The sequence below is a fragment of the Taeniopygia guttata genome, chromosome 32, assembly GCF_048771995.1.
Source record: "Taeniopygia guttata chromosome 32, bTaeGut7.mat, whole genome shotgun sequence".
In the NCBI taxonomy this organism is placed as follows: Eukaryota; Metazoa; Chordata; class Aves; order Passeriformes; family Estrildidae; genus Taeniopygia; species Taeniopygia guttata.
Window position 1 is genome coordinate 1,910,041 of NC_133057.1, and position 26,108 is coordinate 1,936,148.

Sequence of the window (26,108 nt, forward strand, 5' to 3'; positions counted from 1 at the left end):
CGGGAATTCTTTGGGATATCCCAAATATTTTGGGGATTTTTGGTGGATTTTTTGGGGGATTTTTCGGGAATTTTGGGGGGATTTTTCGGGGATTTTTTGCGGATTTTTTGGGATATTCCAAATATTTTTTGGGGGGACACCTTGGGGACACCTTGGGGACACTTTGGGGACAACTTGGGGACATCTCAGGGGGGTTGGGGACACCTTGGGGACACTTTGGGGACACCTTGGGGACATCTTGGGGACACCTTGGGGACATCTCGGGGGTTTGGGGACATCTCGAGGACATCTTGGGGGGTTGGGGACATCCTGGGGACACCTTGGGGACATCTCAGGGGGTTTGGGGACACCTTGGTGACACCTTGGGGACACCTTGGGGACATCTCAGGGGGGTTGGGGACACCTTGGGGACATCTCGGGGGTTTGGGGACACCTTGGGGACACCTTGGGGGGGTTGGGACACCTTGGGGACACCTTGGGGAGATCTTGGGGGTTTGGGGACACCTTGGGGAGATCTTGGGGACACCTTGGGGACATCTCGGGGGGGTTTGGGGACATCTCAAGAACATCTCAGGGGGGTTGGGGACATCCCAGAAAGGGTTGGGGACATCCTGGAGGGGCCCAGGTTGGTGGTGACACAGGTGACACAGGTGACACAGGTGACAATGAGGTGACACAGGTGACAATGAGGTGACACAGGTGTGACACAGGTGACACAGGTGTGACACAGGTGTGACACAGGTGACACAGGTGACAATGAGGTGACACAGGTGACACAGGTGACACAGTGACACAGGTGACACAGGTGACACAGGTGACATCAGATGGAGATGCTCTCCTGCACCACGGAAGGTTCCAGGTAGGGGTAGGGCAGCTCCAGCGCCACAGGTGTGACACAGGTGACACAGGTGACACACAGGTGACACTCAGGTGACAATGCCATCAGATGGAGATGCTCTCCTGCACCACGGACGGTTCCAGGTAGGGGTAGGGCAGCTCCAGCGCCACAGGTGTGACACAGGTGTGACACAGGTGTGACACAGGTGACACAGGTGACACAGGTGACACAGGTGTGACACAGGTGTGACACAGGTGTGACACAGGTGACACAGGTGTGACACAGGTGTGACACAGGTGTGACACAGGTGACACAGGTGACACAGGTGACACAGGTGTGACACAGGTGACACAGGTGACACAGGTGACACAGGTGACACAGGTGTGACACAGGTGTGACACAGGTGACACAGGTGACACAGGTGACACAGGTGACACAGGTGACAATGAGGTGACACAGGTGACACAGGTGACATCAGATGGAGATGCTCTCCTGCACCACGGAAGGTTCCAGGTAGGGGTAGGGCAGCTCCAGCACCACAGGTGTGACACAGGTGACACAGGTGACACAGGTGTGACACAGGTGACACAGGTGACACACAGGTGACACAGGTGACACAGGTGTGACACAGGTGACACAGGTGACACTGAGGTGACAATGCCATCAGATGGAGATGCTCTCCTGCACCACGGAAGGTTCCAGGTAGGGGTAGGGCAGCTCCAGCGCCGCAGGTGTGACACAGGTGACACAGGTGTGACACAGGTGACAATGAGGTGACACAGGTGACATCAGATGGAGATGCTCTCCTGCACCACGGATGGTTCCAGGTAGGGGTAGGGCAGCTCCAGCGCCGCGTTCCGGGCCCGGATCCGTTCGCTCGTGTCCCTCAGGCGCCTCCGGAACGCGGCCAAGAGGGACCCAGGGGCCGAGCCCAAAAACAGGTCCTGGGAGCGGGAGCCCAGGGGACGCTGGGGACATTGGGGACATGGGGACAGTGAGGGGACAGCGGGGACATTGGGGGGATTGGGGACATGGGGACAGTGAGGGGACAGCGGGGACATTGGGGGGATTGGGGACATGGGGACAGTGAGGGGACAGCGGGGAGATTGGGGACATTGGGGACATTGGGGACATTGGGGACATTGGGGGGATTGGGGACATTGGGGGGACATTGGGGACATTGGGGACATTGGGGACAGTGGGGACATTGGGGACATTGGGGACGTTGGGGACAGTGAGGGGACAGCGGGGACATTGGGGACATCAGAGACGGCACCAAAATATGAGGTCGCTATGGGTGTCACAAGTCCTCAGTGACTCTGTCCCCAAATGTCCCCAACCCCCCCAATGTCCCCAATGTCCCCAATGTCCCCAACCCCCCCCACTGTCCCCAATCCCCCAATCCCTCAATGTCCCCAATGTCCCCACTGTCCCCAATGTCCCCAATGTCCCCAATGCCCCCAATGTCCCCAATGTCCCCAATGTCCCCAATGTCCCCAATGTCCCCAATCCCCCCACTGTCCCCAATGTCCCCACTGTCCCCAATGTCCCCAATCCCCCCAATGCCCCCACTGTCCCCAATGTCCCCAATGTCCCCAATGTCCCCAACCCCCCCAATGTCCCCAAATGTCCCCAATGTCCCCAATGTCCCCAATGTCCCCAATGTCCCCAATCCCCCCAATGTCCCCAATGTCCCCAATGTCCCCAACCCCCCCAATGTCCCCAAATGTCCCCAATGTCCCCAACCCCCCAATGTCCCCAATGTCCCCAACCCCCCAATGTCCCCACTGTCCCCAATGTCCCCAATGTCCCCGCTGTCCCCTCGCTGTCCCCGTGTCTCACCGGCTCCCCCCCCTCGTAGCTGACCACGCTCAGCAGCCCCAGCAGGGCGCCGGTGGCCCTGGGACTGGGCATGGTGGCCACCAGCAGCTCCTCGGTGGCCTCGGTGTCACCGGCCGGCGGTGGCCGCTGCATCGTCCCCGGCGTGTTCGGCATCCAGGCGGCGTAGTCGTACTGCGGGGGCACCACCCCGGGGTCACACGGGGTCACCGACCCAAAATGTGACCTCGGGGTCACACAGGGGTCACTGATCCGAAAATGTGACCTCGGGGTCACCCGGGGGTCACCCGGGGTCACCGACCCGAAAATGTGACCTCGGGGTCACCCAGAGGTCACCCACCCCAAAATGTGAGCTTGGGGTCACACAGGGCCACCGACCCGAAAATGTGACCTCGGGGTCAGCTGGGGGTCACCCACCCGGAAAAAGTGATCTGGGGTCATCTGGGGTCAGCCACCCAAAAATGTGACCTCAGGGTCATCTGGGGGTCATCAACCCGAAAAAAGTGATCTGGGGTCACCTGGGGGTCACTGACCTTGAAACTACCCCGGGGTCAGCTGGGGGTCACACACCCGAAAAATGTGACCTCGGGGTCAGCTGGGGGTCACTGACCCAAAAATGTGACCCCGGGGTCACACAGAGGTCACCCATCCAAAAAAAATGACCCCGGGGTCACCTGCAGGTCACCTACTTTAAAGGTGACCTGGGGTCACCTGGAGGTCACCAGCTTCAAAAGTGACCCAAGGTCACAGGGGTCACTGACCTTGAAACCACGCCGGGGTCATCTGGAGGTCACCCACCCCAAAAAAAGTGACCTCGGGGTCATCTGGGGGTCAATGACCTCAAAAATGTGACCTCGGGGTCACCTGGGGGTCATCCACCCCAAAATGTGACCTCGGGGTCACACAGGGGTCACTGACCCCAAAAAAATGACCCCGGGGTCACCTGCAGGTCACCTACTTTAAAGGTGATCTGGGGTCATCTGGAGGTCACCGGCTCCAAAAGTGACCCAAGGTCACAGGGGTCAATGACCTTGAAACCACCCTGGGGTCATCTGGAGGTCACCCACCCGAAAAATGTGACCTCAGGGTCATCTGGGGGTCACCAACCTGAAAATGTGACCTGGGGGTCACACAGGGTCACCGACCCGAAAAATGTGACCCCGGGGTCACCTGCAGGTCACCTACTTTAAAGGTGACCTGGGGTCACCTGGAGGTCACCGACTTCAAAAGTGACCCAAGGTCACAGGGGTCACTGACCTGGAAACTACCCCAGGGTCACACGGGGTCACCCACCCGAAAAATGTGACCCGGGGTCACCTGGGGGTCATCAACCCAAAAATGTGAGCTCGGGGTCATCTGGGGGTCAGCCACCCCAAAAATGTGACCCCGGGGTCAGCTGGGGGTCAGCCACCCCAAAATGTGACCTCGGGGTCAGCTGGGGGTCACTGACCTCATAAATGTGACCTCGGGGTCAGCTGGGGGTCACAGGGGTCACTAAGGTCCCATGGGGTCACTGACCCCAAAGCCACCCTGGGGTCACTCAGGTGCCATTTGGGTCACCCAAGGGTTGTCACCTCCCCATGGTGGCTACCAAGGGGTCACCAGGGGTCACTGGAAGTTGTCACACCTCTTTGGTGGCCACCAAGGGGTCACTCAGGTCCCACAGGGGTCACTGGAGGTGTCACGTCCCCTTTGGTGGCCACCAAGGGGTCACTCAGGTCCCACAGGGGTCACTGGAGGTTGTCACATCCCCACGTCCCCTTTGGTGGCCACCAAGGGGTCACTCAGGTCCCACAGGGGTCACTGGAGGTTCTCACGTCCCTTTGGTGGCCACCAAGGGGTCACTAAGGTCCCACAGGGGTCACTGGAGGTTGTCACGTCCCCTTTGGTGGCCACCAAGGGGTCACCAGGGGTCACCAGGGGTCACTGGAGGTTGTCACGTCCCCTTTGGTGGCCACCAAGGGGTCATCAGGGTCCCACAGGGGTCACTGGACTTGTCACGTCCCTTTGGTGGCCACCAAGGTGGGGTTCATGGCCACGGCTGAACCTGATGGACACGTCTGGGGTATCCTCCCCCCCCGTGTCCCCAAGTGTCCCCCAGTGTCCCCAGGTGCCACCTGGCCGCTGTTGACGGCCGCGTGTCGGGCGGAGCAGCAGAAGATGATCATGGTCAGGAACTTCACCAGCTCAGGGCGGCTGTGGAGCTTCGATGGGAACCCTGAGGGACATTGGGGACATTGAGGGGACATTGGGGACATTGGGGACATTGGGGACATTGGGGACATTGGGGACATTGGGGACATCATTGGGGACATTGGGGACAGTGGGGACATTGGGGTCATTGGGGGATTGGGGGCATTGGGGACATTGGGGACATTGGGGACATTGGGGACATTGGGGACAGTGGGGACATTGGGGACATTGGGGACATTGGGGACAGTGGGGACATTGGGGACATTGGGGGACATTGGGGACATTGGGGGGATTGGGGACATCGGGGACATTGGGGACATTGAGGGGACATTGAGGGGACATTGGGGACATTGGGGACATTGGGGACATTGAGGACATTGGGGACATTGGGGACATTGGGGGGATTGGGGACATTGGGGACACTGGGGACATTGGGGACATTGGGGACATTGGGGGGACATTGGGGACATTTGGGGGGACGTCACCCACCACGGGCCACCCCCAGCACGCCACCACCCGGGCCCTGACCATGGGTGTGATCAGGGTCACACCATGACTTGACCATGGCCATGAACATTCCGTGTCCATGGCCATTACTTGACCATGACCATGCCATGGCCATGACCATGACTTGACCATGACCATGCCATGACTTAACCATGACCACGCCATGACCATGACCATGACTTGACCATGACCACAACTTGGCCATGACCATGGCCATGCCATGACCATGACCATGCCATGATCATGACCATGCCATGATCATGACTTTTACCATGACCATGACTTGACCATGACCATACTTTGACCATGACCATGACCATGCCATGAGCATTCCATGACCATGCCATGGCCATGACCATTCCATGATCATGGCGATGACCATGACTTAACCATGACCATGACCATGACCATGACCCAACTTGACCATGACCATGACCTGACCATGACTTGACCATGACCACAACTTGACCATGACCATGACCTGACCATGACTCAACCATGACCATGCCATGGCCATGAGTTAACCATGACCATGACTTGACCGTGACCATTCCATGACCATGCCATGACCATCACTTGACCATGACCATGACCACGCCATGACCATGACCACGCCATGACCATGACCATGACTTGACCACGACTTGACCATGACCATGACTTGACCATGACTTAACCATGCCCATGACCATGACCATGACTTGACCATGACCACAACTTGACCATGACCATTCCATGACCATGACCTGACCATGACCATGGCCATGGCGATGACCATGACCATGACCATGACCATGACTCAACCATGACCATACCATGACCATGCCATGACCATGACTTTTACCATGACCATGACTTGACCATGACCCTAACCATGCCCATGACCACGACCACGACCATGACCATTCCACGCCCACGCCCATCACCCATCACCGCCCCGTCCCCGCGTGTCCCCGATTGTCCCCGTCACCCTCCCCGCTGTCCCCTACCGCTCTTCTCGTTGCCGAGGAGGCCGTAGGTGAAGATCTCGCCCACCCACTCCTGCAGCTCCTCGTCCTCGGCCACCTCGCCGTCCTCGGCGTAGAAGAGCGCCACGATCCCCTCCACGTAGCTGGGACAGCGCGGGGACACCGGTGACGCGCGGGGACGCCGGTGTCACGCCCACGCCACCCCGTGTCCCCACCGTCCATCCCCATCACCGCCGATGTCCCATCTTGGTGGCCCTGTTCCCGTTGTCACCTCCCTGGGGTCCTTGTCCCCCCATCCTCACTGTCCCCGTTGTCCCCATTGTCCCCATCTCCATGTCCCCATTGTCCCCATCTCCATGTCCCCGTTGTCCCCATCGTTCCCACCGTATTGTCCCCACTGCTGCCACCTCTGTGTCCCCACTGTCCCCATCTCCATGTCCCCACTGTCCCCATCTCCATGTCCCCACTGTCCCCACCTCCCTGTCCCCATTGTCCCCACCGCTGCGACCTCCGTGTCCCCACCGTCCGTCCCCATCACCGCTGATGTCCCATCTCGGTGTCACCTCCCTGGGGTCCTTGTCCCCCCATCCTCACTGCCCCCGTTGTCCCCACCCGCATCGTTCCTGTCCCCGTGTCCCCATTGTCCCCATTGTCCCCGTTGTCCCCATCGTTCCCACCGCATTGTCCCCACCGCTGCCACCTCTGTGTCCCCATTGTCCTCATCTCGGTGTCCCCACCGCTGCCATCTCCATGTCCCCATTGTCCCCACCACTGCCACCTCCATGTCCCCATTGTCCCCATCTCCATGTCCCCGTTGTCCCCACCGCTGCCATCTCCATGTCCCCGTTGTCCCCATCTCCATGTCCCCACTGTCCCCACCTCTGTGTCCCCATCTCCATGTCCCCATTGTCCCCACCACTACCACCTCCATGTCCCCACTGCTGCCACCTCCATGTCCCCACTGTCCCCACTGTCCCCACCTCCGTGTCCCCACTGTCCCCATCACTGTGTCCCCATCTCCATGTCCCCATTGTCCCCATCGTTCCCACCGCATTGTCCCCACCGCTGCCACCTCCGTGTCCCCACCGGTGCCACCTCTGTGTCTCCACTGTCCCCACCGTCCCCATCTCCATGTCCCCATTGTCCCCACCTCCGTGTCCCCACTGTCCCCACTGTCCCCGTCCCATTGACCCCATTGTCCCCATCCCATTGTCCCCACCACTGCCACCTCCATGTCCCCACCGCTGCCACCTCCGTGTCCCCATTGTCCCCATCTCCATGTCCCAATTGTCCCCATTGTCCCCACTGTCCCCACTGCTGCCATCTCCGTGTCCCCATTGTCCCCACCTCCCTGTCCCCACCATCGCCATCTCCATGTCCCCATTGTCCCCATCTCCATATCCCCATTGTCCCCACCGCTGCCACCTCTGTGTCCCCACTGTCCGCACCTCTGTGTCCCCATCTCCATGTCCCCATTGTCCCCATCTCCATGTCCCCACTGTCCCCACCACTGCCACCTCCATGTCCCCACCATCCCCATCTCCATGTCCCCACTGTCCCCACCTCTGTGTCCCCACTGTCCCCACCACTGTGTCCCCATCTCCATGTCCCCATTGTCCCCATCTCCATGTCCCCATTGTCCCCACCGCTGCCACCTCCATGTCCTCACTGTTCCCACCCCATTGTCCCCATTGTCCCCACTGTCCCCATCCCATTGACCCCACCATTCCCATCCCATTGTCCCCACCACTGCCACCTCTGTGTCCCCACTGTCCCCACTTCCATGTCCCCATTGTCCCCACCATCGCCATCTCCATGTCGCCATTGTCCCCATTGTCCCCATCTCATTGTCCCCATTGTCCCCACCTCTGTGTCTCCACCGCCCCCATCTCCATGTCCCTGTGGATGGCGCCCCAAATGTCCCCAATGTCCCCAATGTCCCCTCTGTCCCCAATGTCCCCAATCCCCCCAATGTCCCCAATGTCCCCAATGTCCCCAATGTCCCCAATGTCCCCAATGTCCCCCCAATGTCCCCAATGTCCCCACTGTCCCCCCAATGTCCCCAATGTCCCCAATGTCCCCAATGTCCCCAGTGTCCCCAATGTCCCCAATGCCCCCAATGTCCCCACTGTCCCCAATGTCCCCAATGTCCCCAATGTCCCCAATTTCCCCAATGTCCCCAATCCCCCAAATCCCCCCAATGTCCCCAATGTCCCCAATGTCCCCAATCCCCCCAATGTCCCCAATGTCCCCAATGTCCCCAATGTCCCCAATGCCCCCAATGTCCCCAGTGTCCCCAATGTCCCCAATGTCCCCAATGTCCCCAATCCCCCCACTGTCCCCAATGTCCCCAATGTCCCCAATGTCCCCACTGTCCCCAATGTCCCCAATGTCCCCGATCCCCCCGCTGTCCCCAATGTCCCCCAATGTCCCCAATGTCCCCTCAATGTCCCCGTGTCCCCACCTGTGGATGGCGTCCCAGATGTCCCCGATGTCCCCAATGTCCCCAATGTCCCCAATGTCCCCAATGTCCCCAAACCCCCCGGATGTCCCCAAGGTCCTCGATGTCCCCAATGTCCCCAACCCCCCCAATGTCCCCAATGTCCCCAATGTCCCCAATGTCCCCACTCCCCCCGCTGTCCCCAATGTCCCCAAATGTCCCCAATGTCCCCGCTGTCCCCAATGTCCCCAATGTCCCCAATCCCCCCAATGTCCCCAATGTCCCCAATCCCCCCAATGTCCCCAATGTCCCCAATGTCCCCGCTGTCCCCTCAATGTCCCCGTGTCCCCACCTGTGGATGGCGTCCCAGATCTCCAGCGCGTCGTCCCTGTAGTGGTACCCGGGGATGTCCCCAACGTCGCGCTCAGCCACGTCCTCGGGGACACAGAGCTCGCGGAAGGTCAGCGCGGCCACCCCGCGGGCCACCAGCGCCAGTGTCCCCTCCCGGCCCACCGCGGTGGCCTGGGGACAGGGACAGCCCGGTGTCACCTCTGTGTCACCTCTGTGTCACCTGTGTCACCTCAGTGTCACCTCAGTGTCCCCTCCCGGCCCACCGCCGTGGCCTGGGGACAGGGACAGCCGGTGTCACCTCAGTGTCACCCTCAATGTCACCTCAGTGTCCCCTCCCGGCCCACCGCGGTGGCCTGGGGACAGGGACAGCCCGGTGTCACCTCAGTGTCACCTCAGTGTCACCTCAGTGTCACCTCTGTGTCACCTCTGTGTCACCCTCGATGTCACCTCAGTGTCACCCTCAGTGTCACCTCAGTGTCACCTCAGTGTCACCTCAATGTCCCCTCAGTGTCACCTCGGTGTCACCTCAATGTCCCCTCAGTGTCACCCTCAGTGTCCCCTCAGTGTTATCCTCAGTGCCACCTCCAGCCACACAGGTGACACAGGTGACCCAGGGAGATGACAGGGAGGTGACACAGGTGACACAGGAGGTGACACAGGAGGTGACACAGGTGACACAGGTGACACAGGTGACACAGGAGGTGACACAGGGAGGTGACACAGGTGACACAGGTGACACACAGGTGACACAGGAGGTGACACAGGTGACAGGGAGGTGACACAGGTGACACAGGTGACACAGGTGACACACAGGTGACACACAGGTGACACAGGTGACACAGGACGTGACATAGGTGACACAGGGAGGTGATGGAGGTGACACACAGATGACACACAGGTGACACAGGTGACACAGGTGACACAGGTGACAGATGTGACACAGGTGACAGATGTGACACAGGTGACACACAGGTGACAGATGTGACACAGGTGACACACAGGTGACAGAGGTGACACAGGAGGTGACAAAGGTGACACAGGAGGTGACAGGGAGGTGACAGAAGGTGACACAGGTGTCCCCACGTGAGCTGACCTGGTCGATGACCCCCCCGGGGCTCAGCAGCGTCTCCCGGGCGAGAACGTTGATGTGGAACGTGAAACGGAGATGGGGCAGCAGCAGCTGGGGACAGACAGGGGACATCAGTGGGGACATTGGGGACATTGGGGACATTGGGGACATTGGGGACAGTGGGGACAGTGGGGACATTGGGGACATGGGGACAGAGAGGGGACATTGGGGACATTGGGGACATTGGGGACATTGGGGACAGTGGGGACAGTGGGGACATTGGGGACATGGGGACAGAGAGGGGACATTGGGGACATTGGGGACATTGGGGACATTGGGGACAGTGGGGAGATCATTGGGGACATTGGGGACAATGGGGACATTGGGGACATTGGGGACAGTGAGGGGACATTGGGGACATCATTGGGGACATCATTGGGGACAGTGAAGGGACAGTGAGGGGACATTGGGGACAGTGGGGACATTGGGGGGACATTGGGGACAGTGGGGGGACTTTGGGGTCAGTGTTGGGATTTTTGGGGTTTTTGGGATGGGGATTTCGGGGTGCAGTTTTTGGGGTCAGGGATGGGTTTTTGGGGATTTTGGGATGGGGATTTTGGGGTCCAGATGCAGTTTTTGGGGTCAGGATTGGGATTTCAGGATGGGGATTTCAGGGTGCAGTTTTTGGGATCAGGGATGGGATTTTTGGGGTCCAGATGCAGTTTTTGGGGTCGGGGCTGGGTTTTTGGGGTTGGGGATGGGGATTTTGGGGTCAGGGCTGTGTTTTTGGGGTCAGGGATGAGTTTTTGGGGTCCGTGCCGGGTTTTTGGGGTCAATGTTGGGTTTTTGGGGTACCTGGTGCAGTTTTTGGCGTCAGGGATGAGTTTTTGGGGTCAGTGTTGGGAATTTCAGGACGGGGATTTCATGGCGCAGTTTTTGGGGTCGGGGATGGGGTTTTTGGGGTCAGGGATGAGATTTTGGGGATTTTGGGATGGGGATTTTGAGGTGCAGTTTTTGGGGTTTGGGTGCAGTTTTTGGGGTCAGGTATGGGATTTTTGGGATGGGGATTTTGGGCTGCAGTTTTTGGGGTCAGAGTGCAGTTTTTGGGGTCAGGATTGGGATTTTGGGGTCAGGGTTGGGATTTCAGGACAGGGATTTTGGGGTGCACTTTTTGGGGTCAGAGTGCAGTTTTTGGGGTCAGGGTTGGGATTTTGGGGATTTTGGGATGGGGATTTTGAGGTGCAGATTTTGGGGTCCGGGTGCAGATTTTGGGGTCAGGATTGGGATTTTGGGATGGGGATTTTGGGGTCCGGGTAGAGTTTTTGGGGTTTGGGTGCAGTTTTTGGGATGGGGATTTCGGGGTGCAGTTTTTGGGGTCAGGGATGAGTTTTTGGGGGTCAGGGATGGGATTTTTTGGACGGGGATTTTGGGGTGCAGTTTTTGGGCTCAGGTACGGGATTTTTGGGGTCAGGGATGGAATTTTTGGGGTTTTTGGGGTCAGAGTTTTCAGGGTGCAGCTTTTGGGGTCAGGATTGGGATTTTTGGGACAGGGATTTTGGGGTGCAGTTTTTGGGGTCGGGGCTGGGTTTTTGGGGTCGGGGCACAGTTTTTGGGGTCAGGGTTCGGTTTTTGGGGCCCGGGTGCAATTTTTGGGGTCAGTGTTGGGATTTTGGGGTCAGGGATGGGAATTTCAGGACGGGGATTTTGGGGTGCAATTTTTGGGTTCAGGGATGGGGTTTTTGGGGATTTTGGGATGGGGATTTTGGGGTGCAGTTTTTGGGGTCGGGGATGGGGTTTTTGGGGTCAGGGATGAGTTTTTGGGGTTTTTGGGATGGGGATTTTGAGGTGCAGTTTTTGGGGTCAGGATTGGGATTTTGGGGTCAGGGTTGGGATTTCAGGATGTGGATTTCGGGGTGCAGTTTTTGGGGTTTGGATGCAGTTTTTGGGGTCAGGGATGAGTTTTTGGGGTCCGGGTGCAATTTTCGGGGTCAGGGATGGGGATTTCAGGACGGGGATTTCGGGATGCAGCTTTTGGGGTCGGGGCTGGGTTTTTGGAGTCCGGGCTGGGTTTTTGGGGTCAGGGATGGGAATTTCAGGACGGGGATTTCGGGGTGCAGTTTTTGGGCTCAGGTACGGGATTTTTGGGGTCAGCGTTGGGATTGTTGGGGATTTTGGGATGGGCATTTTGGGGTGCAGTTTTTGGGGTCAGGGACGGGATTTTTGGGGTCAGGATTGGGGTTTTTGGGGATTTTGGGATGGGGATTTTGGGGTGCACTTTTTTGGCTCAGGGATGGGATTTTTGGGGTCAGGGATGAGTTTTTGGGACAGGGATTTTGGGGTGCAGTTTTGGGGTCGGGGCTGGGTTTTTGGGGTCGGGATGCCGTTTTTGGGGTCAGGGCTGGGTTTTTGGGGTCAGGGATGGGTTTTTGGGGTCAGGGCTGGGTTTTTGGGGTCAGGGCCGGGTTTTTGGGGTCCAGGTTGGGATTTTTGGGGTCGGGGCTGGGTTTTTGAGGTCAGGGATGGGAATTTCAGGACGGGGATTTCAGGGTGCAGTTTTTGGGGTCAGTGTTGGGATTTTGGGGTCAGGGATGGGTTTTTTGGGGTCGGGGCTGGGTTTTTGGGGTCAGGGATGGGTTTTTGGGGTCAGGGATGGGTTTTTGGGGTCAGGATTGGGATTTCAGGATGGGGATTTCAGGGTGCAGTTTTTGGGGTCGGGGATGGGTTTTTGGGGTCAGGGATGAGTTTTTGGGGTCAGGGTTGGGATTTTTGGGGTCAGCGTTGGGATTTTTGGGGATTTTGGGATGGGAATTTTGGGGTGCAGTTTTTGGGGTCAGGATTGGGTTTTGGGGATTTTGGGATGGGGATTTTGAGCTGCAGTTTTTGGGGCCTGGGTTGGGATTTCAGGACAGGGATTTTGGGGCGCAGTTTTTGGGGTCCGGGCGCCATTTCTGGGGTCAGGATTGGGATTTTGGGACGGGGATTTTGGGGTGCAGTTTTTGGGGTCAGTGTTGGGTTTTTGGGGTCAGGGATGAGTTTTTGGGATGGGTTTTTGGGGTACCTGGTGCAGTTTTTGGGGTCAGGGATGAGTTTTTGGGGTCAGGGATGGGGTTTTTGGGATGGGGATTTCGGGGCTGTGTTTTTGGGGTCAGTGTTGGGATTTTGGGGTCAGGGATGGGATTTTTTGGATGGGGATTTTGGGGTGCAGTTTTTGGGGCCTGGGTTGGGATTTCAGGACAGGGATTTTGGGGCGCAGTTTTTGGGGTCCAGGCGCCATTTCTGGGGTCAGGATTGGGATTTTGGGACGGGGATTTCAGGGTGCAGTTTTTGGCCTCAGGGATGGGATTTTTGGGGTCCAGATGCAGTTTTTGGGGTCAGGGATGGGATTTCAGGACGGGGATTTCGGGGTGCAGGTTTTGGGCTCAGGTACGGGATTTTTGGGGTCAGGATTGGGATTTTGGGACGGGGATTTCAGGGCGCAGTTTTTGGGGTCAATGTTGGGTTTTTGGGGTCGGGGCTGGGGTTTTGGGATCAGGGCTGGGTTTTTGGGGACGGGGATTTCGGGGTGCAGTTTTTGGGGTCAGGGCCGGGTTTTTGGGGTCCGTGCCGGGATTTTGGGGTACCTGGTGCACGGGGTGCGCGGCGGGCAGGCGGTGCGTGGCCACGGCGAAGGCCTCGGCCAGGAAGTGGCCGTGCAGGAGATGCGTCACCATCTCGTGCAGCACGAAATGCGCGTTCCGCACCCACAGCTTGGCCAGCGCCCAACCGCCGCCCCCCGGCCCGAAAATGGGGGACCCCGGCCCGGGGCGCTGCGACAGCTGGGGGGACATTGGGGTCACACGGGGTCACACGGGGTCACTGGGGTCATTGGGGTCATTGGGGTCATTGGGGTCACCAGGGGTCAGATGGGACAGGGTACCCTGGCCCGGGGCGCTGGGACAGCTGGGGGACACCAGGGGTCAGTGGGGGTCAGCAGGGGTCACCGGGGGTCACCAGGGGTCACTGGGGGTCTGTGGGGTCACCAGGGGTCACTGGAGGTCAGAGGGGTCATTGGGGTAACTGGGGGTCAGTGGGGGTCACCAGGGGTCAGTGGGGCCACCAGGGGTCACCAGGGGTCACTGTGGGTCACCAGGGGTCACACGGGGTCATCAGGGGTCATTGGGGTCAGTGGGGTCAGTGGGGTCACAGGGGACCCCGGCCCGGGGCGCTGGGACAGCTGGGGGGTCACCAGGGGTCACCAGGGGTCACGGGGGTCATTGGGGTCAGTGGGGTCAGTGGGGTTCACTGAGGGTCACAGGGGTCAGTGGGGGTCATTGGGGGTCAGAGGGGTCAGTGGGGGTCACTGGGGTAAGTGGGGGTCACCAGGGGTCACTGGGGGTCACCAGGCGTCACCAGGAGCCAATGGGGTCAGCAGGGGTCAGTGGGGGTCACTGGGGTCATTGGGGTCACTGGGGGTCACCAGGGGTCACTGGGGATCACTGGGGGTCACCAGGGGTCACTGGGGTCACTGGGATCACTGGGGTCAGTGGGGTCACAGGGGAACCCGGCCCGGGGCGCTGGGACAGCTGGGGGGACACCAGGGGTCAAACAAGGTCACCAGGGGTCACTGGGGTCACTGGGATCACTGGGGTCAGTGGGGTCACAGGGGAACCCGGCCCGGGGCGCTGGGACAGCTGGGGGGACACCAGGGGTCAAACAAGGTCACCGGGGGTCATTGGGGTCACTGGGGGTCACCAGGGGTCACCGGGGTCACTGGGGATCACTGGGGGTCACTGGGGTCACCAGGGGTCAGTGGGGGTCACTGGGGGTCATTTGGGGCCATTTTGGTCCATTTGTGGCCATTGGTAGCCATTTTGGGGCCATTTTGGGGCCGTTTGGGGCCGTTTGGGGCCATATTTGGGGCCAATTGGGGCCATTTGGGGCCATTTGGAGCCATCTGGCGCCATATTTGGGCCCATCTGGCGCCATTTTGGGGCCATTTGGGGCCATTTTGGGGCCATTTTGGGGCCATTATGGGATATTTTGGGGTAGTTAGGGGATATTTTGGGACATTTGGGGCCATTTTGGGGACATTTGGGGCCGTTTGGGGCCATTTGGGGGCCATTTGGGGACATTTGCGGCCATTTTGTGGCAATTTGGGGCCATTTGGAGCCATTTTGGGGACATTTGAGGATATTTTGGGGCCGTTTGGGGCCGTTTGGGGCCATTTGGGGCCATTTTGAGGCCGTTTGGAGCCATTTTGGGGCCATTTGGTCCACTTGGTGCCATTTTGGGACATTTGGGGATATTTGGGCCCATCTGGCACCATTTTGGGGCCATTATGGGATATTTTGGGGTCGTTAGGGGATATTTTGGGACATTTGGGGCCATTTTGGGGCCATTTTGGGGCCATTTGGGGCCATTTTGGGGCCATTTGTGGCCATTTTGGGCCCTTTGGGGCCATTTAGTGCCATTTTGGGACATTTGAGGATATTTGGGGCCATTTTGTGGCCGTTTGAGGCCATGTTGGGGCCATTTTGGGACATTTGGGGACATTTGTGGCCATCTGGCGCCATTTTGGGGCCATTTGGCGCCATTTTGGGACATTTGGCGCCATTTTGGGGCCATTTTGAGGCCGTTTGGGGCCATTTTGGGGCCATTTGGGGCCATTTTGGGCCATTTGGGGCCATTCGGGGACATCTGGCGCCATTTTGGGGCCTTTGGGGCCATTTTGGGGCCTTTGGGGCCATTTCGGGGCTGTTTGCGGCCATTTTGGGGCCGTTTAGGGACAATTGGGGCCGTTTGGGGACATTTTGGGGACATTTGAGGATATTTTGGGACCATTTGGGGATATTTTGGGACATTTGGGGACATTTTGAGGCCATTTGTGGCCATTTTGGGCTCTTTGGGACCATTTTGGGGCTGTTTGCGGCAATTTTGGGGCCGTTTAGGGACATTTTGGGGCCCTTTGGGGCCATCTGGCGCCATTTTGGGGCCATTTTGAGACCGTTTGGGGCCATTTTGAGGCCGTTTAGGGCCATTTTGGGGCCATTTGGGGCTGTTTGGGATCATTTGGGGCCGTTTGGGATCATTTGGGGCCGTTTGTGGCCATTTTGGGGCCATCTGGCACCATTTTGGGGCCATTTTGAGGCCGTTTGGGGCCATTTTGAGGCCGTTTGGAGCCATTTTGAGGCCGTTTGGAGCCATTTTGGGGCCGTTTGGGGACATTTGGGGATATTTGGGGACATCTGGGGCCATTTGGGGACATTTGGGGACACGGGGCCGTACCTGGATGGCCACGGGCAGCAGGCGGCCGCGGGGGCTGAGCCAGAGCAGACAGAGGGGGGCGGCCACGAACTGGGGGTGCCCCCCGATGTCCCCCGTGGGGAGCCCCTCCAGCAGCGCGTAGTCAGCCAGGAACAGGCGCCCCTCCTGCGGGGACACCCCGAAAATGGGACACCCCAAAATGGGACACCCCGAAATTGGGGACAGCAAAAATGGGGACAGCCCGAAATGGGGACACCCCGAAAATGGGACACCCAAAATGGGGACACCCCGAAATTGGGACACCCCGAAATGGGGACACCCCAAAATGGGGACACCCCGAAATTGGGGACAGCAAAAATGGGGACAGCCCGAAATGGGGACACCCCGAAATTGGGACATCCCGAAATTGGGACAGCCCGAAATTGGGGACACAAAATTGGAACCCCCCCAGACACCCCGAAAATGGGACACCCCGAAATGGGGACACCCCGAAATTGGGGATACACCGAAATTGGGGACACCCAAAACTGGGGACACCGAAATGGGGACATGAAATGGGGACACCCAAAAATGGGGACATCCCGAAATGGGACACCCCGAAATTGGGGACATCCCGAAATTGGGACACCCAAAAATTGGGACACCCCGAAATGGGACACCCCAAAAATGGGGACACCAAAATGGGGACACCGAAATTGGGACACCCCGAAATTGGGACACCCCGAAATTGGGACATCCCGAAATTGGGACACACCAAAATGGGACACCCCGAAATTGGGGACACCCAAAATGGGGACACCGAAATGAGGACATGAAATGGGACCCCAAAATGGGGACACGAAATGGGGACACCCCAAAATGGGGATGCCCAAAAATGGGGACACCCCGAAATGGGGACACCCCGAAAATGGGACATCCCGAAATGGGGACACCGAAATTGGGACACAACGAAATGGGGACACCCCGAAAATGGGACACCCCGAAATTGGGACAGCCCAAAAATGGGGACACCCAAAAATGGGGACACCCCGAAATTGGGACACCCTGAAATTGGGACACCCCGAAATTGGGACACCCCGAAATGGGGACACCCAAAAATGGGGACACCCCGAAATGGGACACCCCGAAAATGGGGACACCCCGAAATTGGGGACACCCCAAAAATGGGACACCCCGAAATTGGGGACATCCCAAAAATGGGGACATGAAAATGGGACACCCAAAATGGGGAAACCCAAAAATGGGGACATGAAATGGGGACACGAAATGGGGACACCAAAAAATGGGGACATGAAATGGGACCCCAAAAATGGGGACACCAATGGGACACTGAAATGGGGACATCAAAATGGGACCCCAAAAATGGGGACACAAAAGGGGACACCAAAAATGGGGACATGAAATGAGGACACCAATGGGACACTGAAAACGGGGACCCAAATGGGGACACCAAATGGGGACACGAAATGGGAACCCCCAAAAATGAGAACCTCCAAAAATGGGGACATCAAAATGGGGACATCAAAATGGGACCCCAAAAACGGGGACATGAAAATGGGACCCCAAAAATGGGGACATCAAAATGGGACCCCAAAAACGGGGACACCAAAATGGGGACCCCGAAATGGGGACACCAAATTGGTTTTTGGGGTTTTTAGGGATTTGGGGGTTTCTCTTTGGGGGATTTTAGGGGTTTTGAGGTGATTTTGGGGTTTCTCTTTGGGATTTTTGGGGTTTTTTGGGATTTTTTTGGATTTTTGGGGTTTTTATGGATTTTGGGGGTTCTCTTTGGGGTTTTTATGGATTTTGAGGTTTCTCTTTGGGGTTTTTTGGGATTTTGGGGTGCCCACCTCCATCTCCTGGTGCAGGAGCCACCATGGGGGTGTTTGGTTGGGGTTTTATTTGGGGTTTTGGGGATTTTCTTTGGGGTTTTTGGGGTTTCTCTTTGGGGTTTTTGGTGGTTTTGAGGTTTTTAGGGGTTTTTGGGGTTTCTCTTTGGGGTTTTTTGTGATTTTGGGTGCCCACCTCCATCTCGCGGCGCAGGGAGGTGGCCGGGCCCAGGCTGGGCGCCACCACGGCCTCGCTGACGGGGAAGTTGGGGGGCAGGCGGCGGCAGCGGCGCAGCAGGACGGGGTTCACCCCGCTCAGGAACTGCTCCCCGAAAAACGCGTCCTCCTGCCAGTGCCGCACCACGTACTCTGGGGACACGGGGACACCTGGTGAGACACTGGGGACACCTGGGGACACTTGGAGACACCTCAAGGACACCTTGGGACACCTCAGGGACACTTGGAGATACCTCAAGGACCCCTTGGGGACACTTGGGGAACATCTGGGGACAACTGGGGATACCTTGGAGGCGTCTCAGGGACACTTGGGGACACCTTGGAACACCTTGGGGACACCTTGGGGACACCTTGGAATACCTTGGGACACCTTGGGACACCCTGGGGACAATTGGGGACACCTTGGGGACATTTCTTGCACAGCTGGGGACACCTGGGGAACATCTGGGGACACTTGGGGACACCTGGTGACACATTCGTGAGACCTTGGGGCCATTTCTTGCAACCTGGGGATACCCAGGGACATCTGGGGACATCTGGGGACACCTTGGGGACACCTGGGGACACTTGGGGACACCTTGGGGACAACCACGGACACCTTGGGAACACCTTGGGGACACTTGGGAACACCTTGGGGACATCTGGGGACACTTGGGGTCATCTCATGGACACTTGGGGACACCTCAAGGACACCTTGGGGACACATGGGGACACTTGGGGACACCTTGGGGACAACTGGGGACACTTTGGGGACACCTTAGGGGCACCTCAGGGACACTTGGGGACACCTGGGGACACCCAGGGACATCTGGGGACACCTTGGGAACACCTTGGGGACAACTGGGGATACCCTGGGGACACCTGGGGACACCTGGGGACACCTAGGGGACATTTGGGGACACTTGGGAATGCCTTGGGGACATCTGGGGACACTTGGGGTCATCTCATGGACACTTGGGGACACCTCAAGGACACCTTGGGGACACATGGGGACACTTGGGGACACCTTGGGGACACCTTGGAACACCTTGGGGACACCTTGGGGACACCTTGGGGACACCTTGGGACACCTGGGGACACCTTGGGGACACCTTAGGGGCACCTCATGGACACTTGGGGACACCTGGGGACACTGGGGACCCAGCGGGGGAGGGGCACCCACCGCTGATGGGGGTCCCGGGCCTCTCGAGCGCCGCCCGAATGTCCCCAAAGCTGCGCCAGGAGGAGCCGGAGGTGAGACCCCGAAACCGGACACGGAGCTGCCTGGGGACAGCGACAGGGACATTGGGGGGGACATTGGGGGGTTGGGGACATTGGGGACACTGGGGACATTGGGGACATTGGGGACATTGGGGACATTGGGGACATTGGGGACATTGGGGGACACAAAGGGGACAGCGGGGACAGGGTGGGTGGGTGGGGGTGGTCGGGACCCTCAGGGACTCTCAATGACCTCCATTGACCTCCATTGACCCCCAATGACCCCCAATGACCTCCTTTGACCTCCATTGACCCCCAATGATCCCCATTGACCCCATTGACCTCCATTGGCTCCTGTTGATCCCCAATGACCCCCAATGACCCCCATTGACCCCCATTGACCCCCATTGACCTCCATTGACCTCCATTGACATCCATTGACTCCTGTTGACCCCCATTGACCTCCATTGACCTCCATTGACCTCCATTGACCCCCATTGACCCCATTGACCCCATTGACCCCCAATGACCCCCATTGACCTTCATTGACATCCATTGACCCCAATTGACCCCCATTGATCCCCAATGACTTCCATTTACCTCCATTGACCTCCATTGACATCCATTGACTCCTGTTGACCCCCATTGACCTCCATTGACCTCCATTGACCTCCATTGACCCCCATTGACCTCCATTGACCCCCATTGACCTCCATTGACCTCCATTGACCCCCATTGACCTCCATTGACCCCAGTTCACCTCCATTGACCCCAATGACTCCCAATGACCCCCATTGATCCCCAATGACCCCCATTGATCCCCAATGACCCCCATTGATCCCCATTGATCCCCAATGACCCCCATTGATCCCCATTGATCCCCAATGACCTCCATTGACCTCCATTGACCTCCAATGACCCCCATTGACACCCATTGACGTCCATTGACCTCCAACGACCCCAGTTGACCCCATTGACCCCCATTGGCTCCCGTTGATCCCCATTGATCCTTGTTGACCCCCATTGACTCCCAATGACTCCCAATGACCTCCATTGACTCCCATTGACCTCCAATGACCCCAAATGATCCTGATGACCCTTAATGACCCCATTGACCTCCATTGACCTCCATTGACCTCCATTGACTCCCAATGACCCCCAATGACCTCCATTGACCTCCATTGACCTCCATTGATTCTCAATGACCCCCATTGACCCCCAATGACTCCGATTGACTTCCATTGATCCCCATTGACCCCCATTGACCCCCATTGACCTCCATTGACGTCCATTGACCTCCACTGATCCCCAATGACCCCCATTGACATCCATTGACCCCCATTGACCTCCACTGATCCCCAATGACCCCATTGACCCCATTGACCCCCATTGACCTCCATTGACCCCAATGACCCCCAATGACCCCCAATGACATCCATTGACCTCCATTGCCCCCCGTTGACTCCCAATGAACCCCATTGATCACCAATGACCCCCGATGACCGCCAATGACCCCCAATGACCCCCATTGACCCCATTGGCAGCCAATGACCCCCAATGACCTCCATTGACCCCCAATGACCCCCATTGACCTCCATTGACCTCCATTGACCTCCATTGACCTCCATTGACCCCCATTGTCCCCCATTGACCCCAGTTCACCTCCATTGACCCCATTGACCTCCAATGACCTCCATTGACCTCCATTAACCTCCATTGACATCCATTGACCCCCAATGACCCCCAATGATCTTGATGACCCTTGATGACCCCAATGCCCCCCAATGACCCCAAATGACCTCCATTGACCTCCATTGACATCCATTGACCCCAATTGAGCCCCATCAATCCCCATTGACCCCCAATAAGCCCAATGACCCCCATTGACCCCTGATGACCCCCATTGACCCACAATGACCTCCATTGACCCCCATTGACCACCATTAACCCCCATTAACCCCAATGACCCCGAATGACCCTCATTGACCACCATTGGCTCCTGTTGACCTCCATTGACCCCCAATGACCCCCATTGACCCCATTGACCTCCATTGACCCCAGTTAACCTCCATTGACCCCCAATGACCCCCAATGACCCCGTTGACCCCCGATGACCCCCGATGACCCCCGATGACCCCCGATGACCCCCGATGACCCCGATGACGTCACTGACGCGGCGGCGGCGCGCGCGGCCAGTTGGGCGCGGTGGGCCAGGGGGAAGCTCAGGGTGGGCGACAGCGGCGCGGGCGGCGCCGGTGATGTCATCGCTTCCTGTGACGTCATCTCTTCCCGTGACGTCATCGATTCCGGTGACGTCGTCGCCTCTGATGATGTCATCGCCTCCGGTGATGTCACCGTACGGGGCGTGTCCGGCGGGGGAGGGGCCGGCCAGGGGCACAGGGTCGGGGGCAGCGCCCGGAGGCACCACGGCCACCCCGGGGCGTAGGGAGCCCACCTGGACACGGGGACACGGGTGACCACCAGTGACCAGCGGTGACCATTAGTGACCAGCAGTGACCATTAGTGACCATTAGTGACCAGCAGTGACCATTAGTGACCATTAATGACCAGCAGTGACCATTAATGACCATTAGTGACCAGCAGTGACCACTGGTGACCACCTGGACACACAGACACGGGTGACCACCAGTGACCATTAATGACCATTAGTGACCATTAGTGACCATTAATGACCATTAATGACCAGCAGTGACCATTAGTGACCACTGGTGACCATTAATGACCATTAATGACCAGTAGTGACCAGCAGAGACCACTGGTGACCACCTGGACAGAGGGACACGAGTGACCTCCGGTGACCACCGGTGACCAGCAGTGACCATTAGTGACCAGCAGTGACCATTAATGACCATTAATGACCATCGGTGACCATTAGTGACCATTAGTGACCATTAATGACCATCGGTGACCATTAGTGACCATTAATGACCAGTAGTGACCATTAGTGACCATTAATGACCAGCAGAGACCATTGGTGACCACCTGGACACACGGACACGGGTGACCACTGGTGACCAGCGGTGACCATTAATGACCATTAGTGACCATTAATGACCATTAGAGACCATTAGTGACCATTAGTGACCAACAGTGACCATTAGTGACCAGCAGTGACCACTGGTGACCACCTGGACACACGGACACGAGTGACCACTGGTGACCATTAATGACCATTAGTGACCATTAGTGACCATTAGTGACCATTAGTGACCATTAATGAGCATTAGTGACCATTAGTGACCATTAGTGACCATTAGTGACCATTAATGACCATTGGTGACCATTAGTGACCATTAATGACCAGCAGTGACCACTGGTGACCAGTGGTGACCATTAGTGACCATTAATGACCATTAGTGACCAGCAGTGACCGGTGGTGACCATTAATGACCATTAATGACCATTAGTGACCATTAATGACCATTAGTGACCATTAGTGACCATTAATGACCATTAGTGACCATTAGTGACCATTAGTGACCATTAATGACCATTAATGACCATTAGTGACAATTAATGACCACTGGTGACCATTAATGACCATTAGTGACCATTAGTGACCATTAGTGACCATTAGTGACCATTAATGACCAGCAGTGACCATTAATGACCAACAATGACCATTAGTGACCATTAATGACCATTAGTGACCACCAGTGACCACCAGTGGCCACCACCAGCGACTTCTCAGCGCTCCCCAGTCCCTCCCAGTCCCTCCCAGTCCCCCCAGTCCCTCCCAGTCCCTCCCAGTCCCTCCCAGTTCCCTCCCAGTCCCTCCCAGTCCCTCCCAGTCCCTCCCAGTCCATCCCAGTTCCCTCCCAGTCCCTCCCAGTCCATCCCAGTTCTCACTGGAAGTTCTCCCGCCGCTCTCTCCGCTCCTCTCGGCGCTGCTGCAGCAGCTCCGGAACCCGCGCGGCGTCACGGGGGGTGCGGGCTGGGGACATTGGGGACATTGGGGACATTGGGGACATTGGGGACATTGGGGACAGTGGGGACATTGGGGACATTGGGGACATCATTGGGGACATTGGGGACATTGGGGACATCAAGGACACGGTGCGGACCCAATGTCCCCAATGTCCCCCCAATGTCCCCACTGTCCCCAATGTCCCCACTGTCCCCACTGTCCCCAATGTCCCCAATGTCCCCAACCCCCCCAATGTCCCCAATGTCCCCACTGTCCCCAATGTCCCCGGTGTCCCCAATGTCCCCAATGTCCCCAACATGTCCAATGTCCCCAAATCCCCCAATGTCCCCATTGTCCCCAATGTCCCCAATGTCCCCCCAACGTCCCCAATGTCCCCAATGTCCCCAATGTCCCCAATGTCCCCAATGTCCCCAATGTCCCCAATCCCCTCACTGTCCCCAATGTCCCCAATGTCCCCAATGTCCTCAATGTCCCCAATGTCCCCAATGTCCCCCCAATGTCCCCAATGTCCCCAATGTCCCCAATGTCCCCAATGTCCCCAATGTCCCCAATGTCCCCAATGTCCCCAACCCCCCCAATGTCCCCAATGTCCCCAATGTCCCCCCAATGTCCCCAATGTTCCCCAATGTCCCCAATGTCCCCAATGTCCCCAACCCCCCCAATGTCCCCAATGTCCCCAATGTCCCCAATGTCCCCACTGTCCCCAATGTCCTCAATGTCCCCAATGTCCCCAATGTCCCCAATGTCCCCCCAATGTCCCCAATGTCCCCAATCCCCCCAATGTCCCCAATGTTCCCCAATGTCCCCAATGTCCCCAATGTCCCCAATGTCCCCAATCCCCCCAATGTCCCCAATGTCCCCAATGTCCCCAACCCCCCAATGTCCCCGATGTCCCCAATGTCCCCTCAGTGTCCCCAATCCCCCCAATGTCCCCAATGTCCCCTCAATGTCCCCAATGTCCCCAATGTCCCCCCAATGTCCCCAACCCCCCCAATCCCCCCAATGTCCCCAATGTCCCCAATGTCCCCAACCCCCCAATGTCCCCAATGATGTCCCCAATGTCCCCAATGTCCCCAATGTCCCCAATGTCCCCAATGTCCCCAATGTCCCCAATGTCCCCAATGTCCCCAGCCGTACCTGTCCCCTCCCTCAGCTCCACCTCGCCGCTCTCCAGCCAGCGCTGGCACGGGAACACGGCCGTGGGGACGTCCCCGAGCTCGGGGGACACGTCCCCATGGGTGCCACCATGGGTGTCCCCGTGGGTGTCACCGGGGGGGGGTGGCAGTGGCCCGGTGACGGTGACACTGGCGCAGAACCAGCGGTCGGGGACGAGGGGCAGCAGCGGCTCTTTGTGCAGGCGGAGGGACAGGAGTGTCCCCAAAGGGCGCGGGGACGTCACCTCCTGCCACACGGTCTGGGGACAGGGACAGCGGGGTCACCTCTGTGTCACCTGTGTCACCTGAGTCACCTGTGTCACCTCTGTCAGTCCCCAAAGGGCGCGGGGACGTCACCTCCTGCCACACGGTCTGGGGACAGGGACAGCTGGGTCACCTGGGGGTCACCTGTGTCACCTGTGTCACCTCCTGTGTGACCTCCCTGTGTCACCTGTGTCACCTGTGCCACCTGTGTCACCTGTGTTACCTGTGTCACCTCCTGTGTCTCTCCCAGTTCCCTCCCAGTGCCATCCCAGTGCTCCCAGTTTGTCACTCCCAGTCCCTCCCAGTATAAACCAGTATCCCCCAGTCCCCTCCCAGTCCCCCCCCAATCCCCTCCCAGTTCCCTCCCAGTTTGTCCCAGTTTGCCCCAGTTCCTCCCAGTCCATCTCAGTTACTCCCAGTTCATCCCAGTTTGTCCCAGTTAACCCCAGTTCCATCCCAGTTCCCTCCCAGTTCCCTCCCAGTTCCCTCCCAGTAACTCCCAGTCCCTCCCAGTCCCTCCCAGTCTGTCCCAGTTTGTCCCAGTCCGGCCGGTCGGGGCACTCTGCCCCAGAAATGTCGGGGCTCTCCCAGTTCCCTCCCAGTTCATCCCAGTTCGTCCCAGTTACACCCAGTTGCGACACTGGGGCTGAACCCTGCCCCAGTTCCATCCCAGTTCCATCCCAGTTAACCCCAGTTCCATCCCAGTACATCCCAGTCAATCCCAGTCCATCCCAGTTAACCCCAGTTCATCCCAGTTCATCCCAGTATATCCCAGTCCCTCCCAGTCCCCCCCAGTCCATCCCAGTACAAACCAGTAATGCCCCAATCCCCTCCCAGTTCCCTCCCAGTTTGGTCCCAGTCCCCCCCAGTCCCTCCCAGTTCCCTCCCAGTCCATCCCAGTCTCCCCCAATCCCCTCCCAGTCCCTCCCAGTCCATCCCAGTATATCCCAGTATAACCCAAACCCCTCCCAGTATAAACCAGTATAACCAGTTGGCTCTCACCTCTCCGGCCCCCAGTCCCATTCCC

General features: G+C 58.0%; 1 protein-coding gene and 1 long non-coding RNA gene across 2 annotated transcripts; both read right to left on the minus strand.

The window, feature by feature from the left end:
• Positions 1-816: 816 nt before the first annotated feature.
• LOC121468494 (polyunsaturated fatty acid lipoxygenase ALOX15B-like) lies at positions 817-22,051 on the minus strand. The gene is made up of 11 exons (XM_072920534.1): positions 21,888-22,051; positions 19,677-19,777; positions 18,474-18,646; positions 16,470-16,613; positions 13,826-14,020; positions 10,230-10,316; positions 9,138-9,307; positions 6,367-6,488; positions 4,795-4,895; positions 2,681-2,851; positions 817-1,806 (listed from the first exon to the last, which is right to left on the minus strand). Exons 1-11 carry the CDS (start codon positions 22,049-22,051, stop codon positions 1,627-1,629), a joined length of 1,608 nt encoding a protein of 535 aa, XP_072776635.1. The 3' UTR covers positions 817-1,626.
• A 19-nt stretch (positions 22,052-22,070) lies between these two features.
• Positions 22,071-25,210, minus strand: LOC140681186 (uncharacterized). The gene is made up of 3 exons (XR_012052419.1): positions 24,801-25,210; positions 23,585-23,669; positions 22,071-22,169 (listed from the first exon to the last, which is right to left on the minus strand). It is a non-coding gene; the product is annotated as an uncharacterized lncRNA (long non-coding RNA).
• Positions 25,211-26,108: the final 898 nt, after the last annotated feature.

Bases quoted from the DNA above. Each gene is read 5' to 3' on its own strand.
- LOC121468494 (XM_072920534.1), bottom strand. From the start codon at position 22,051: ATGACATCATCAGAGGCGACGACGTCACCGGAATCGATGACGTCACGG. The intron at 16,614-18,473 runs GTGGGCACCCAA...GTGTCCCCGCAG, and splicing joins CCCTGCGCCGCGAGATGGAG to GAGGGGCGCCTGTTCCTGGC. The intron at 9,308-10,229 runs GTCAGCTCACGT...CCCTGTCCCCAG, and splicing joins CCGGGGGGGTCATCGACCAG to GCCACCGCGGTGGGCCGGGA.